The sequence below is a fragment of the Phyllopteryx taeniolatus genome, chromosome 11, assembly GCF_024500385.1.
Source record: "Phyllopteryx taeniolatus isolate TA_2022b chromosome 11, UOR_Ptae_1.2, whole genome shotgun sequence".
NCBI classification, from domain to species: Eukaryota; Metazoa; Chordata; class Actinopteri; order Syngnathiformes; family Syngnathidae; genus Phyllopteryx; species Phyllopteryx taeniolatus.
The window spans coordinates 4,188,218-4,205,186 of NC_084512.1; the positions used below are offsets into that span (position 1 = coordinate 4,188,218).

A 16,969-nucleotide genomic window follows, 5' to 3' on the forward strand; every position below is an offset into this window, starting at 1 on the left:
GGCGAAACGGTCTCTAAGACAACCAGATCACACTTAACGATCAAAATCAATGCCCAGAGAATACAAAGGTAATGTATTTTCGTCTGTCGTCATGGAGTTTCCTTTTACAAAAGACCAGTGGCTGCCATACACTGACGACGCACTGTTCACACACCACTCTGACTGCGTAGTCGGTGCTGCATGTTGAGACGGCAAATAGAGTTTGGTTGTGGAAAAAAAAACATACAATATATGATTTGCTGTGACCAGTGACCACCAGCTAAATAAGGGATTTCTGACGAAGCAAAGTCTTGTCACTTTAACTGTGCAATAAAAGAATCCAAAGAAATGTCGTACTAATGTTTTAGTTGGTGGTGTGACCAGCTGATTCAAAGCACATTCCAAAATAAAGTATTTTTATCATCACTTTATCAAAACCATACAAAGAAATTATAATGCAATTAGGAATAGGTACATAAAGGATAAGCATACAGCAGATACGGATAAGAGCACATGTCACAGTTACTGAATAGGAAAAGAAAATACATTCCTCATTGGGCAAATTCTGTATACATAAATAAACTATTTTAATATGTAAAGCAGAGGTGTCAAACGAAGAAAAGATCTAGTCCGCCACAGGATTTTATGTGGCCCGCGAAACCAAATTGTGTGTGTCAACCTCCACGACTCTTGCTAAAATCTGTACCAAAATTTTCAATTGTCATATTTAATAATAACATTGAGATATTGCAAAAAAAATGTTACCGATCCCCTTTTTACAGTAACTTCAACAATAGTTGAACAAACTATTACCCTTCTGATTTCAAAACTAGTTATCCATCAATGTGTTATGTATATGTAATACTGTAATATGAGGAGGCGATTAAACATTTATATGGTTGAACAGTCATAATGGCTCTCCTTTTTATTCCAAACATTTATATACCTGGGGCGTCCATTTTAAGAGGAGGGGGACTGGCAGGTCAGCTGAGCATTCAGGAGCCTCTGCTGGGTGCTGTTGATAGGGAAGACTGGAAAGTTAAGTACCCGAAATTACCGTAAGAACTTCACATCTCCATGAACATCTCTACATGAACACATCCAAAAACATTTGTGGATAACAAAATCTAACTTATTGATGAACCCTGGAACAAGATGCCCAATACTTGCTGTGACAAAATTTGATTGGACATTTATGAAAAATATTACGATGAAGTAGATTTGGTGTAGGTAATAATAACTCCCTCAATGTTAATTCCAACAACACACAGAATCGCCCTATTTCACCACAGACTTAAAAGGTAGTGGTTAAAAACAGAAGTATTGCCTCACTCTGAGATGTGCAGGTCAGTGATAATAAGCAATAATTAAAATTATATATTTTGGATCAGTAGAAGTGGTCCAAAAAATGGATGGATGGACAAATTTACTCTCCCTTTTCACCATTAACCCATAACTTTTCATCTTTATCCTTGCTTTCACTTTCATGTCACCCAAACCTCCTCTAGCACTGTGTACCCCACTCCCCCCCTCCTGTGCTGAGTGAAGGATGACCTGGCGCTAGATCTGGTGGAAGGAGATGGAAGGCAGGAAGAACTGAGATCTTTTTACACTTCCAGAAGAGTGTGAATGGCCAGGTGGGTAGGTGGGTACAGAGTGGGCTCTCACCATTCTCCCTTTTCCCATGTGGATGTATGCTGGTCTTAACTAATTGAATTAGATATTAAATATAAATATAAATATATTAAATTAGATGATGCTTCTTGAGCTGATGACAACCTACTGAGGCGGAGGATATTGCCCTGATTGGTCCCAATCATGCCCCTACACTACTGTCATTTGTTTTGTTTGTTAACATCCACTGCAGCCTCGTCATCTTCCTGGAAGGGGGATCCCTCCATCTGTGTTCCCTTTTCAAAGTTTCCTCCTTTTTTCCCCCAAATTGGTTTTCTGTTTTTTTTTTTTCCTTGTCCGGATGTGTGCGTTACACCATGGGATTTCACGTCGAATGAAAAAACCTTTACCTTTGGTGATCTGTGGCCTCACTTATGATGTTAAATTCAATATTGATGTCATAGGGATGGTTTTGTTAGATTATATTAATAAATAATTATTTTTTTTGGGCTGTTTTGGTTTTTCAAAACATCACAACAAATGTAAAAAGAAAGTGAAATTTGGCAACACCAAAGCAATACGTGTGATGCTTGATACCGGTATGTCTAGCTTTCGTTGTGACAAGATTTCTATCTTTAATGGCAGTTAACCAGAGAATACACTCAAGTTCTATTCCTTTGTCTTCTCCCAATAGGAGTAACCACAGCGAGTCGTGTTTCTGACCCATGATTTCTTACAGCCATTACTGCAGTAGTCCTGTTGCTGTCCATGTACATGTAGTCCTTTAAAAGCAGCAAGTGATGACAAGCCAATGTAGATAAAAGTAAGTGTACTTACTTTCTCTGTTCACAGAGGATCATTTTCTATCATGCCGAGGTCTGTGTGGAGATGTTTTATCTGTGCTACATCTCAGTCACAGTGGGTTATCAAGTCTCAGTACACCCTCTCCAGTTTGCCCCAGATTTGAAGGCCCAGATGTAAATCACTGATTTGCTATCAGCAAATTGAATTGCCCATACGTGTTAAATGAAGTCAGACCTGGATCTGGATTGGCTGAATATAAACATCAAGATGGACCATGTTCCATGTGATAATGAATTATTTTTATCGTGAGGCTGACCTAGTCATCAATGCCGACTGTGTGTTTTCATACTGTACATTAAAGAAAGAAAGACACTTACCTTTGACTTGAGGTTAATGGTAAGAATGTGCTGTCGTCCAGAGGAGTCTTCAGCTTTCATCCTCACCATTTGAAACTGTGTGTCTATGAAAAGTAGCCTGCAGATCGACACACAGACATACACAAGCACACATATTGAACATACTTCATCTGTCAACGGAGAAGGGGTCTCAAGATTGGCAACATATAATCCTGCCTTCATTAATAATGCCTACACAGATTGCGACATTTGGAAATCACTATTCTCAGTTTCAACACTAAACTGTAACACTACTAGGGTAAATGTGGGTAAATATGTCATGTCTAACTAAAACACATCCATCCATCCATTTTCCATACCGCTTTTTATCGTGTTGGAGCCTATCCCAACTCTGGGCGAGAGGCAGGGTACACACTGAACTGGTCGCCAACCAACTACATATAAACAAACCACCATTTGCTCTCACATTCACACCTATGGGCAATTTAGAGTCTTCTATTAATCTACCATGCATGTTTTGGGGATGTGGGAGGAAACCCGAGTAGACGGAGCAAACCCACGCAGGCACGGGGTGAACATGCAAACTCCACACAGGCAAAGCCGGATTTGAACCCGAGTCCTCAGAACTGTGAAGCAGATGTGCTAACCAGTTGGACACCGTGCCGCTCATAAATAACTACACACAGAAATTTGCATTGGTTTCCATATGGAAACTATACTTTTGTTGCTTGCAACAGTTTGATTCCTGGAGTCCCTGCCAACCCATTGTGACATTACACAACCAAGTAAATCTTTTATGAGATGCCTATTTCTAAAAATGTGGCTGGAAGCAAGCTCTTGAGAACTTTTCTGGATTGTGAAGTAACAATGTGGCTTATTTAAACAATGCTGTCCCCAACCAACCCAAGTTTCTCTGCCTGCCCATGACTTGGCATTTAGGCTGGGTGAAGACCCAGCACTTTTTAAGTAATTACACTGACTGAAATACTGTCAAAAACAAAAGCTAAGCTGAAGCAAAGCTGGTGTTATTTTTCAATCTTCACAGTTTAGCATTAGCTAAGATAATTAGCTTCTGATAAGTGGCACATCGTTGAATTGCTGGCAAAGGTGATGGGGGAGAGGCAATTGTGTTTCCCAATGCTGATTGTGCCACCAAGACGCATCCACACACTCGTTGACTTGTGTGTATGTAATGTAGTGTAAGACGTGCTGCGTTAAAATGACTTTTTTGTCTTGGGTATGGCACCACCCCTGGACTGGAAGCAACCTGACTTGGTCGACCCTGTAGCTCTGCCCTCGGTCATCATAGTAAAGAAAGGCACACTCGGCATTGACCCAGCATTATAGGGGCTGTGGGGTGATGTACGGATTAGAGACAGTGCCACTGAAGCGACAACAGGAACCAGAGCTGAAGGTGGCAGAAATGAAGATGTTGAGGTTCTCTCTAGGAGTGACCAGGTTAGATAGGAATAGAAATTAGCTAATCAGAGTGATAGCCAAGGTTAGATGTTTTTGAGACAAAGTTAGATAGAGCAGACTTTGATTGTTTGGAGACATCCAGAGGAGATATAGTGAGTATATTGGCAGAAGGATTATGAGGATGGAGTTGCCAGGCAAGAGAGCTCGAGGAAGACCAAAGAGAAGTTTGGTAGATGTAGTGAGGGAAGACGTGTGGGCATTTAGTGTTCAAGAGGAAGATGCAGGACCCCTAACGGGACAAGCTGAAAGGAAAAGAATAAGAAGGGTTGAGCAGGGGTCATTTTCCCGAGACAGGTTTGCCACTCCAAAAAACAGGTTGCGTTCAGTGAGTGGAAAATCAGCTGTAAAGTGAGCAATAACTCTTGATCTGTGGGTATTTTAACGAAATGACGGATGAGCTTCTGCATGATATGTACCCATTCATCTGCTGATGCACACATTAGACGGTGTTCGGGAATTGTGTGTAGCGGTATGGAGGTATGGCAAAGGAGCGGGCAGAGATGTGTACATCTTGTCAATCCCCAAGGCCATACCTTAACAAATTCATGTTACGTATCGAGTCCTCACAGAACAGTCATACATTCCTGTGCTTAACGCGCAACCCCAAAATTTTGGAAGCTCTTGTCAGAAGTCAAACACAAATTTAAGGACACACATTCAGGTATTTCCCAAAGTTAACGAAACAATTGCCAGCCAAGCAAGGCAACATAACTCAGTCAGCAAACATCAACAGCTAACATAGCACGAGCTACCAACATGTTTTTGGCAATATAATAATAATTTGTGTGCGTCTGTCTGTGTGAAGGGAAGTTACACAAGAAGAGGTAGAAAAAAAGAGAAGACCGATGAAGCTGAAAAGTACAACTTTGGGTTATGTTCCTCAGAAATATTTGTTTTAGTGCAGATTATTGTCTCTACAAAATTAAATTGTTGTGATCTATTTAAATAATTAATTTGATAGCTAAAAAAAAAATCTCAATTTAATATAGGAGAACGATGATTTTTAATTACATACTGTTTAGTCATGTTAATAATAACACTGAGCTATTATTGCATTAGTCCAAGATATTTATATTGCAGTGGTAAAAAGAACTAGCATGATTATCCAAATATTTTAGAATTATGAGTTTATTTATACCCCAATAGTACACGTACAAAATTTTAAATTTAGTTTTTCTAACTTGCTACATTTCTCTGGTGGTAGCTTCATTTAATGTAGAATAGCTTGTAATTTAGCTCACTGCATTATCCAACACTGAGTATTTATACATATTCATAAAACACTGAACCAAAGAGGAAAAAAAACAACTAATAAACTAATAAAATCACACGTCTCTGGATGACTTTACGAGCGAGATCTTGGTCACAAGTTCAGGTTGGCCTATAAATTAGACCCCTCCTTCCTGAGCTGATTACAACCTACTGAGGCAGAGGACACTGCACTGATCTGTCCCGATCATGCACTGACACTACCGTCAGATTTACTGCCCTGGTGCTGCTCCAGCACACTATGAAGGAGTCTGAGTACAGTTTCCAGTCAACTGAAACTTTAAGACAAAAGACTGATCTAAGACAAATGACTTGGAGAGTCCTCCCCCAGATTTACAGTACCTTACGTGTGCTGAGCTTGACGTGGCTGTATATCTGCCGAGGATTTATGGAGTGTGTTAGAGAGGAGTGATGGGAGCAATGTCCTCAGGGATGACACACACACGCGCTCTTAGAAAAGTGATGGAATGATGGCAGACGATGTCCGCAGCGAGTCGCTCATAAACGTGACCGTTCAATCGCACCCTTGCAGCAAAACAAGTTAAGGGCATCCATGTTGAAGTCTACACATACAAATACACAATGTAATGATAAGGCCAATTTGCCCCTCCCCTCCCCCACCTCTTATCCCCAATCGCTCTATATCTACTGTAACTCTATATTTATCTTCAAACACGCAATCTTTTTTTGTAATTCGCACACATCCTTCCCTTTGCAGTCCTTTGATACTGATAGCAGTACGAGATGCCAACAGTAGATAAATATAATCTAGCAGCAGAAGACAGCTTCTGCATCATGATAACAATATCCTCGAGTACTCATGCACAAATAGTATAGAGCAATAAAAAACCCATTACAGTGAAGAGCTATAAATACTCAAATCTGTCAAGCAAGACCATTTAATAGATCTGTCCAAGTGAACAAAGCGACAAGCATCCAAAGAAAAGAGCTGACACTTTGTAGAATCCATTAATTAAATAATTGTGGCTCTGTGAAAAGAAAAGAAAAAATCCAGAGACATCAACTTTAGTCCAATCACCAGCAAAACCCCCATCATATCCTTTGTCTTCTGAGATAACACCAGACAAGCAGCACCAAATACCATAAGACTGCAACAAGCTAAATTAGAAAGCTGAACAATTTTCCTGCCACCCAGGGAAAAAAGTCAAATAACATTTCTTTCACGTATCACATATAGGGCAATAGCACAAATTGCTAGTACAATTTTAATACGAGCTGGCAGAACACATTGCCCATCTTCCTTTTCAATTAACTTCTTACCAATATAATTACTTTGTGCAAGGTGTCAATGGAGCTATGTCCATGTTTAGATTTTTCAGATTTTTTTCAAACAAATATTCCAAAGGATGAAACAGTCTCAACAAGTGGTGTTAAGAGACAACAAGAAGAAAATGTAGTCATGGTTATGTGAAGTAGTACTAGTAATTGAAAGCCTGGCGTGATGTAGTGGCCAGAACTGTGTATTTCAGCGTCACTGCAATAAGAGATGATGCAACACTGAGTCTGGCGTAGCCATGTGGATAAGTTAGCAAAAGGAGCAGCACGTGAAGATCATAAAGGGCTGACTGCGAACATTAGGCGTGAACTACATGATGATAGGCTAGCTGGTTTTTGTATTATACCTTTTATAGTGGCTAGTTCATTTTTCAATTATGAGACCAGAATGTTAAAAATTAAATGCATGAGGCGCATTATTAAAGTGGCTTGTATTACAATGAAGAGTTTCTGATGGCAACAGTTTGATTTTATTCCATTTGAATTATTTCTTAATGATTTATCTGTTCTAAAATCCGAACAAACTGGGGGTCAACAAGCATCCTGGAATGGATAATGTTTGAGCTTGGAGGTTGGAGAGGGTATATCAGAAATAAAAGCCACATTTTACAAAGGGACTATTTAAAAAAAGCCTCAACAGTGCATCGCTACCACACAGATTTCCACCTCTTCTCCACTGGGGTCTCGCATGTTAGCAGGAACGAGTTACTATCCCTACTTGGCCATGATGGAAACAGCATGACAGTCAGACATCATGCTGGGAAGACTGATGAGAGTATCCCATTTGCAACTTCATGGCCAACTGAGCTGCTTCCAAAGAGAGCAACATGCACATTTGTGCCAGGGTTTATGCATACTTGTGTACTGTATGTGTTGCTTGCGTTGACATTTTTGTGTTAATGATTCATGGACCAATGGCTCAACAAACTTAAGTTTATAGTACCAGTACATCAAAAATACCGTATGTGTTGCATAAGAAATGCTAAAGTACAAAATAATGGCATGAAGAAAATAGACAAAGCCGCAGTGTGTAATTTTCTTTGCTAAAAAAGTATTTCATCCAAGCCACTACGAGAGACAACACAATGCTGATTAAGCTTATCAGCTCCTCTAACATCATGCTGTATTCAGGATTTGAGCTTTTAGATATTATATTGACCAGCGACATTCCCGCACTGGCTGGCACACTAATGACACATTTTACCTAGCAATGGGCGGAGCATGCCCCCTTGTCTCCCGTTTGAAAAAATCTAACTAAACATTTTGAGTTTCTGTAGCAGGGAAACTTCGTCAGCACCCTCCCACACTCAACGAATAGTTCCCGATCGGGAAATTATGTCTGCTAGACACACTGCACAGCAGGTGTGGACAAAGGAATGTACTATTCAATAACGTGGCAGTATACAGTCTTATTTTATACTGTTTTGTCACTGTTGGGCAGAATCCCCCCACCTTCAAAAATGACACCTTCTAAGTGGGGGGAGTGGGGGGGGGGGGAGACAGGTTGCTTGAGTTTCCAAACACCGCTCTGTTCAAGTTGTTATTTTATGTATTTTGCTGTCATATACGGTTGCACTCGCATATGAACAACTGCTAGCATCCCAAAATTATGTTCATTCGCTAATTTAATATGCTGAAAAATCACTTATCTATTAGGGTGTCATCCATTAAAGTGATACAAAAACAGCGGAAGGTGCCACACGTCCAACCCAAGCAATCATATAGCTTTGCTTTGCACTCTTACATGAACACGAGAACTTTAGCAGCCCAAAATTATAGTAAATCAGTAATTTGTTATGCTAAACAATGGCTAATTTATTGGGGTGTCATTGATGAGAATGATAAACACAGCGGCAGCCCCAAGACATCCACGTCAGTCGCTGAAGCCAAGCAATCATGTACCATTGCACTCTCACACAAGAACACAACAGCTATAGCACCCCAAAATTATGGTCAATCGCTTATTGAATATGCTAAGAAATCACCAATTTATTATGCGGTCATTGATTAAAATGATACGAACATGTCGTGATGATCCAGCCTTGTATTTCAAAGTCCAGCCTTCGTTTTTTTCTTCTTCTTTTTTTTTTTAACATGTCCTGTTCAGCTGCATGGCCATGCAGAATGGTGGATCTGTTTGCCTTTTCTGCTGGAACAGTTTTGCTGTGCAGCAGGGGAGTTTGAAATACTCCCTGTGCTTTTTTTTTTTTTTTTTTTTTTAAATTCTTCTGATGTTTATTGAATATGCAGCCAGACAGAAAAATGGTTTTCGGGGACAGACAGAGGGACAGAACAGACAAGGAGAATAGGGGTGCGAAGTACAGCAGAACAATAGTTAGACAGTTTAGATATCTGACCACAAGTAACGGGGTAACTGTGGTCGCATGCCCCAGGAGTCAAGCCAAGAGAAATGTGAATACTCACCACCCACCATATTACTATGGTTACCAGGTCACCGACTGGCAACCATTATCACTGTACCGTGATCGTGTGTGGTGGGGTGTCGTGCATTAAAATTGGGGAGAATGGTGGGGGTGAGGTCAGACTGCAATGGGGCAATGATGACCCGAAACAGTCACCCCCACCAAGGCCAACCTACTCCCCAAAAGATGTCCGCAGGGTAAGGCATGGCGGGCCAGAGAGCAGGCCGGAGTGCCAGAACACCTGGTCGAGTGTCCTCCCTATCCAGACAGTGCCCTCGCCCCACTGACGGGTGTATGTTGCATTCAAACTGGAGGATCGGCAGGGCAGAGAAGGGGGGTGACCAGACCGGAGACCAGCACAGATGTGCCAGTACCCGGCCTGGCATCATTGTGAATGTGCCAAATGTGTGAAATATGTACAGTGTGAGCAAAAAAAAAAATGTGCAGAGTGTGTGAAGTAAGAGGAGCGGTGTACCGAAGAAAAGAAAGTGCATTCCCCTTATGTATGATTTTTTAATTCGCTATATGTTGGAGTCCAAAATTGTGCATATATTCATCGAATATTCGGGAAGACTGTGATTGTTTCGTATATTTTGAATTTGAGCGATCTATGGTTGCATTAAGTACGATATTAAAGTCGCCACCTAAGAAGAAGAAGAATCATCTTTTATTGTCATGAACATGCATGCATGCACATGAAATATGTTCTCTGCATTTAACCCATCACAGTGAACACATACACATGTTAATGGAACACACTGGAGCAGGGGGCAGCTGAAGCGCCCGGGGAGCATTTCGGGGTATCAGTGTCTTGCTCAAGGACACCACAGCCGTGAGTCCGGGGGATGTTGGCGGATGGTCCAGTCGGGGTTTTGAACCTAGGTCCCCCACGGTGGCAGAATACAATGATTTGCAAATCATGTTCAACCTATATTTAATTGAATACACTACAAAGACAAGATATTTCATGTTCAAACTGATAAACTATTGTTTTTAGCAAATAATCATTAATTTAGAATTTTATGGCTGCAACACGTTCCAAAAAAGCTGGGACAGGTGGTAAAAAAGACTGACAAAGTTGAGGAATGCTCATTAAACACGTTTGGAACATCCCACAGGTGAACAGGCTAATTGGGAACAGGTGGGGGCCATGATTGGGTATAAAAAGTAGCTTCCCTGAATTGCTCAGTCATTCACAAGTCAAGATAGGACGAGGTTCACCTCTTTGTGAACAAGTGCGTGAGAAAATAGTAAGTTTAAGGACAATGTTCCTCAACGTACAATGCAAGGAATTTCGTGATTTCATCATCTACAGTCCATAATGTCATCAAAAGGTTCAGAGAATCTGGAGAAATCACTGCATGTAAGCGGCAAGGCCGAAAACCAACATTGAATTCCTGTGACCTTCGATCCCTCAGCGGCACTGCATCAAAAACCGACATCAATGTGTAAAGGATATCAGCTCAGGGACACTTCAGAAAACCGATGTCAGTAAATACAGTTCGGCGCTACATCCGTATGTGCAACTTGAAGTTCTACTATACAAAGCAAAAGCCATTTATCAACAACACCCAGAAACGCCGCCGGCTTCTCTGGGCCCGAGCTCATCTAATATGGAATGATGCAAAGTGGAAAAGTGTTCTGTGGTCCGACGAGTCCACATTTCTGTGTTAGTGCCAATGGCATTTCTAAGACTTTTAGGAGAATATTATATGGGCTGACAAGACGAAAGTTGAAGTTTTAGGAAGGTGTTTGTCTCATTACATCTGGAGCAAATGTAACAAAGCATTTCAGAAATACATCATCATACCAACAGTCAAACGTGGTGGTAGTGCGATGGTCTGGGCCTACTTTGCTCCTTCAGAACCTGGACTGTGATTGATGGAACCATGAATTCTGCTTTTTACAAGAAAATCCTGAAGAAGAATGTTTGGCAGTAAGTGTGTGACCTCAAGCTGAATTACACTTGGGTTCTGCAGCAGGACAACGATCCAAAACACACAAGAAAGTCAACTTCTGAATTACTTAAAAAAAAAAAAAAATTAAGGTTTTGGAGTGTCCTCGGCAAATTCTGGACTTGAATCCGATTTAAATGCTGTGACATGACCTTAAAAAGGCCATTCATGCTGGAAAACTCTCCATTGTTGCAGAATTAAAACAATTCTGCAAGAAAGAGTGGGACAAAATATCTCCACAGAGATCTAAAAAAAACTAATTGCCAGCTTTAGAAAACGTTTGATTTCAGTTGTTGCTGCTTGAGGGTGGCCCAACCAGTAATTACGTTAAGGGGGCCATTACTTTTTCACGTAGGGCTAGGCAACTTCAAATATTTTTCCTTTCCTCAATAAATAAAATCATCGTTTAAAAACTGCATTTTATGTTTACTTAGGTTATCTTTGTCCGATAGTTACAATTGTTTGGTGAACTTAAACATTAAAGTGGGGAAAATTTTCAAAAAGTATGAATTTGAAAAGGGGGCCAATACTTTTTCACGGCACTGCATATATGGTCTCTTTATATCGACGAATTTCACCAATATCAGGCAGGTCTAGAACATACAGTAGCTGAAATAAGTATTTAACACATCACCATTTTTCTCACTAAATATATTTCAAAAGGTGCTATTGACATGAAATTTTCACTAGATGTTGGGAACAGCCCAAATAACCCATACATACAAAGAAAGTAGAACAAATAAGATCAGAAATTAAGTTGTGTGTAATATTGTGAAATGACACAGGGAGAAAGTATTGAAACTCATGAAGAGAGGTAGGGGCAAAAAGGCATGGAACGCCAAGACAACACCTAGAATTTATCAATAATCAAACAGCAATCAGGCCCCTTGTCAGTGCAAATGAATATCCGTTGGTCCAGTCCTAATTGTTGGCCTACAAAAAGGTCTCATATCCAAGGTGTAAGTCCAAGACGCATCTCAGGATGGGTAAGAGCAAAGAGCTGTCACAAGGCCATCACAAATTGTTACAAAACATAACGATGGCATTGGTTACAGGAGCATATCTAAGCTTCTGAATGTTCCAGTGAGCACGGTTGGGGCCATAATACGTAAGTGGAAAGCCAATCTTACCACCATAAATTTGCATTGATCAGGTGCTCCTCACAATATTTCTGACAGAGGAGTGCAAAGAATAATCAGAGGAGTTGTCCAAGAGCCAAGGACCACCTGTGGAGAGCTTCAAAAAGACCTGAAATCAGCAGGTACTGTTGTCACAAAGGCGGCACGGTGGCCGACTGGTTAGAGCGTCAGCCTCACAGTTCTGAGGACCCGGGTTCAATCCCCGGCCCCACCTGTGTGGCGTTTGCATGTTCTCCCCGTGCCTGCGTGGGTTTTCTCCGGGCACTCCGGTTTCCTCCCACATCCCAAAAACATGCATGAATTGGATACTCTAAATTGCCCGTAGGCATGACTGTGAGTGTGAATGGTTGTTTGTTCCTATGTGCCCTGCAATTGGCTGGCAACCAGTTCAGGGTGTACCCCGCCTCCTGCCCGATGACAGCTGGGATAGGCTCCAGCACGCCCGCGACCCTAGTGAGGAGAAGCGGCTCAGAAAATGGATGGATGGATGGATGTTGTCACAAAGAAAACAGTGAGTAATGCACTCTGCCGCGATAGTCTGTATTCACGCTCACCATGCAAGACCCCATTGCTGAAAAAGCTATGTCAAAGCTCGTTTAAAGTTTGCTGAAGAACATTTGGACAAGCCAGCTAAATACTGGCAGGATATAATCTGGTTGGATGAGAGCAAAATTTAACTGTTTGGATGCCATACTGCACACTGCCTATGGAGGAAAAATGGCACTACACTTCACCCTAAAAACGCCATATCAACAGTGAAGTTTGGAGGTTGGAACATGATGGTGAGGGGCTGCTTTTCAGCAAATGGTACTGAGACATTCTTGACAAAAATCTGCTCCCATATACAAGGATGAGGAAAATGAAATGAGGATGGACATTTCATCAGGATAAACATAACATACTACCAGGGAAAGAAACTTCTCAATTGGTTTCAAAGAAAAAAATAAAGCTGCTAGAATGGCCCAGCCAATCACCTGACTTGAATCCAATAGAAAATCTATGGAAAGAACTGAAACTCAAGGTCCGTAACAATACTGACTGCTTGTGTGGAGGAATGGGCCAAAATCACACCAGAGCAATGCATGCAAGTAGTAGGAGGCACCTTGAACATGTAATTGCAAACAAAGGCTTTTGTACAAAGTATGAAAGAAATACCAGTTCGCATGTTCAATACTTTTTCCCCATGTCATTTCACATGATTACACATAACTTAATCTGAGTTTGTTCGTTCTACTTTCTTTGTATGTTTGGATTACTTGGGTGTTTCCCAACATCTGGTGAAATTTTCAGGTCAATAGCACCCTTGGAAGTATATTTAGTGAGAAAAAAGGTGACGTGTTAAATACTTATTTCAGCCACTGTATCCCCTGCGATAAAAAGTGTATCACTGTACATTAAAGGCCAACATATAGGTCCATACATAACTCGTTCCACTTTTAAACCTGCAAACAGCACAATGGACTCCAAAATCTCAGAAAGTCGCTTACTCACTATATTTACCATGAATACACAAGTATATTGGACAATAATCAGCACCATCAAATAACTAGCCAAGATGGCGCCTAACCGTGTGCTCGCCTCGGTTACGTGCGCTCTAGTATTGTCTATGATTTTTTATTTTTCGTTCGTCTTTGGAGACATTACGCGACTCACGTACACAAGGGAAGACTTGCTTAATATTAGGGAGCGTACCCCGGACTTTCTTTCACCAACTTTCGCAAATCTGCTCAGTTTCTTCTCCGAGTTACTCACTGGTGGGGCAGCCGCAGTGTACAGTGTATGGTAGCGAAGGGGATGAAGGGGGAAGCGCCGTAAGAGAGCATTCGGATTGCCGCTCCCATCGATCCACCTCACGAACCTACACTCTTTACCAAACAAAATGGACGAGCTTCATTTTCTGACAAAGACCAGTAAAGACTTGGAACGTTCCGCCCCCCTGTGCTTCACGGAGACATGGCTTTGTGAACGCATCCCCGATGGCGCCGTAATGCTTCTGGGCTTCCAACTACACAGGGCAGACCGCGTCACGAAGTTATCGGGGAAAACAAAAGGTGGCGGGATCTGCTTCTATATTCATGAAAAAAAATGACGTCACAGACCTCACCACACACAGCAGCCTGAACTTGGAGTTGCTGTTTTTGAACTGCAAGTCATTCTATGCGAGAGATTGCATCTTACAAACTTGCGGGTGTTTATATCTAGAAACCAGCCGACTAAAGAAATTAACATTGCAAAGAGAAATTATGCAGTAAAACTAGAAAAACAGTTTACCGCTAACATCTCTAAATCAGTCTGGCATGCATTACAATCGCTAGCTAATTGCAAGCAACCACCTCCCATGCTGAGAACAATAAAGGACTAGCCGACGACTTGAACAACTTCTATTACAGATTTGAGAATGACACTTTCACACCCCACACCCACCCAGCCGCACCACCGATCACCATCACACCTCTGACTCCCTCTCCTGCGTTGGCCATCCACGAACAGGATATGAGCCGCATCTTCAAACAACAACAGATCAACAAAGCGGCAGGCCCAGACGTTGTGTTACCATTCTGCCTCAAAGTCTGTGCGGACCAGCTCACACCAGTCTTAACACAGATTTCTCAATAGATCTCTGGAACTGTGTGAAGTAGTACCATCCAGTTTCAAATGCTCCACCACCATCCCAGTCCCCAAGTAACTGGCAATCTCGGGTCTAAATGACTACAGGCCTGTCGCCCTGAAATCTGTGGCCATGAATTCCTTTGAACGCCTCGTGCTGGACCATCTCAAGAGCGTCACAGGTCCCCTGCTGGACCCCCTGCAGTTTGCCTACCGAGCAAACAGGTCTGTGGATGACACAGTCAACATGGGACTGCACTTCATCCTGGAATATCTCGACGGCCCGGGGACCTAGGCGAGGATCCTGTTCGCTTACTTCAGCTCTGCGTTCAACACCATCATCCCCGAACACCTCTCCTCCAAGCTTCTCCAGCGCAGCGTCTAGCCTGCAATCTGCCAGTGGATTTCCAGCTTCCTGACGGGAAGGACACAGCAGGTGAGGCTGGAGGACACCACCTCATCAACACGCACCACCAGCACCTGGGCGCCCCAAGGTTGTGTCCTCTCTCCGCTGCTCTTCTCTCTCGACACGAACGACTGCACCTCAACACACCCGGCTGTCAAACTCCTGCAGTTTGCAGATGACACCACAGTCATCGGCTTCATCAAAGATGGTGACGAGTCTGCGTATCGACAGGAAGTGGAGCGGCTGGAGCAGTGGTGCGGCTGTCACAACCTGGAGCTGAACACACTCAAGACTGAGAGATGATCATGGACTTCAGAAGGCATCCTTTGCCACAGCTCCCTCCTCACGCTGTCCAACTGCCCTGTGTCAACCGTCGAGACCTTCAAGTTCCTGGGAATTACAGTCTATCAGGACCTGAAGTGGGAGATCAACATCAACGCCATCCTCAAAAAGGCCCAGCAGAGGATGTACTTCCTGCGGCTTCTGAGGAAGCACAACCTGCCACAAGAGCTCTCGTACTCAGTTCTACACAGTAGTCATCGAACCAGTCCTGTGTTCATCCATCACAATCTGGTTTGGTGCCGCTACAAAAAAGGACAAACTCCGACTGAAACGGACAAGCAAAACTGCTGAAAAAATTATTGGTTCCCCCCCCTCCCCACCCTTGAGGATTTGCATGCTGCCAAAACTAAGACAAGAGCATGCAAAATCGTCTTGCACCCTACATGCTGGTCACCACCTCTTCCAGCTCTTTCCCTCAGGTAGGCGCTATCGATCAATGCAAAATATAACAAGCAGACATTCCAACAACTTCTTCCTTCTTGCCATCAACTTCTTAAACTGTTAACTTACAATTCCAATTTTGTCTTGAGATTGTAGTCTCATCTCTGTCGGGCCAATTATACATTACTTATACTCACTGTAGCACTATTTGCATATCTGTTGCTGACCAATACTGGGCACCCATGTGCTTGAGAAGTATCTGCACCATTTGCACAATTGACAATGTCCCAGATTATCACTTTAAACTGCATACATTTCTTGAAGTCTGCGCCATTTGCAGAATGCTCACTGCACCAGACTATTGTTCTCTTAGTCATTTCAATCTGCTCTAATTGCATTTTGCACAATAGCCCCCTCAAAAAAAATTATTATTATTTTTTTAAACCACCATTACTGGTAACCTTGTATTGCTCAGTGACTGTTTTTTTTTTTAAAATGTTTTTATGTCTCAAAAGTATTCTCTATCAATTGTCTGTTGTCGTACTAGAGCAGCTCCAACTACCGGATACAAATTCCTCGTGTGTTTTTGACATACTTGGCAAATACAGATGATTTTTATTCTGAATGTTGTAGTTTTAAACACACAAAATGAGAGTATTATCTAACATGTAGCCATTGTCACTCAACTAGTTGAGCAAGGGAAGAGTATTTAGTTTAATTGAACACCACCAACTTTCTCAAGACAAGAAACATGAGGAGTAAAGCCATAAAAACCTTGGGGTAATTAATCAGTCATGTTTTGGGGCCACCGAGTGACAACAGCCAACCTACTTGACCACGTTTCATTAATTAACACATGGTATGCCATCTTTGACCAAGATGACCATACTCTCAATATGCACAAATGGAGACACAGGTC

General features: G+C 42.0%; 1 protein-coding gene across 1 annotated transcript in view; it reads right to left on the bottom strand.

Annotated features, from left to right (window-relative positions):
- The window catches only part of fancl (FA complementation group L), a 45,031-nt gene that overhangs the window by 20,196 nt on the left and 7,866 nt on the right, over nucleotides 1–16,969 (bottom strand). Inside the window, exons 6-7 of the mRNA XM_061789163.1 lie at nucleotides 2,775–2,871; nucleotides 926–994 (exon numbers count right to left, since the gene is read on the bottom strand). Of these exons, the coding sequence (XP_061645147.1) occupies nucleotides 926–994; nucleotides 2,775–2,871 (166 nt within the window). The remainder of the gene's footprint in view (nucleotides 1–925; nucleotides 995–2,774; nucleotides 2,872–16,969) is intronic.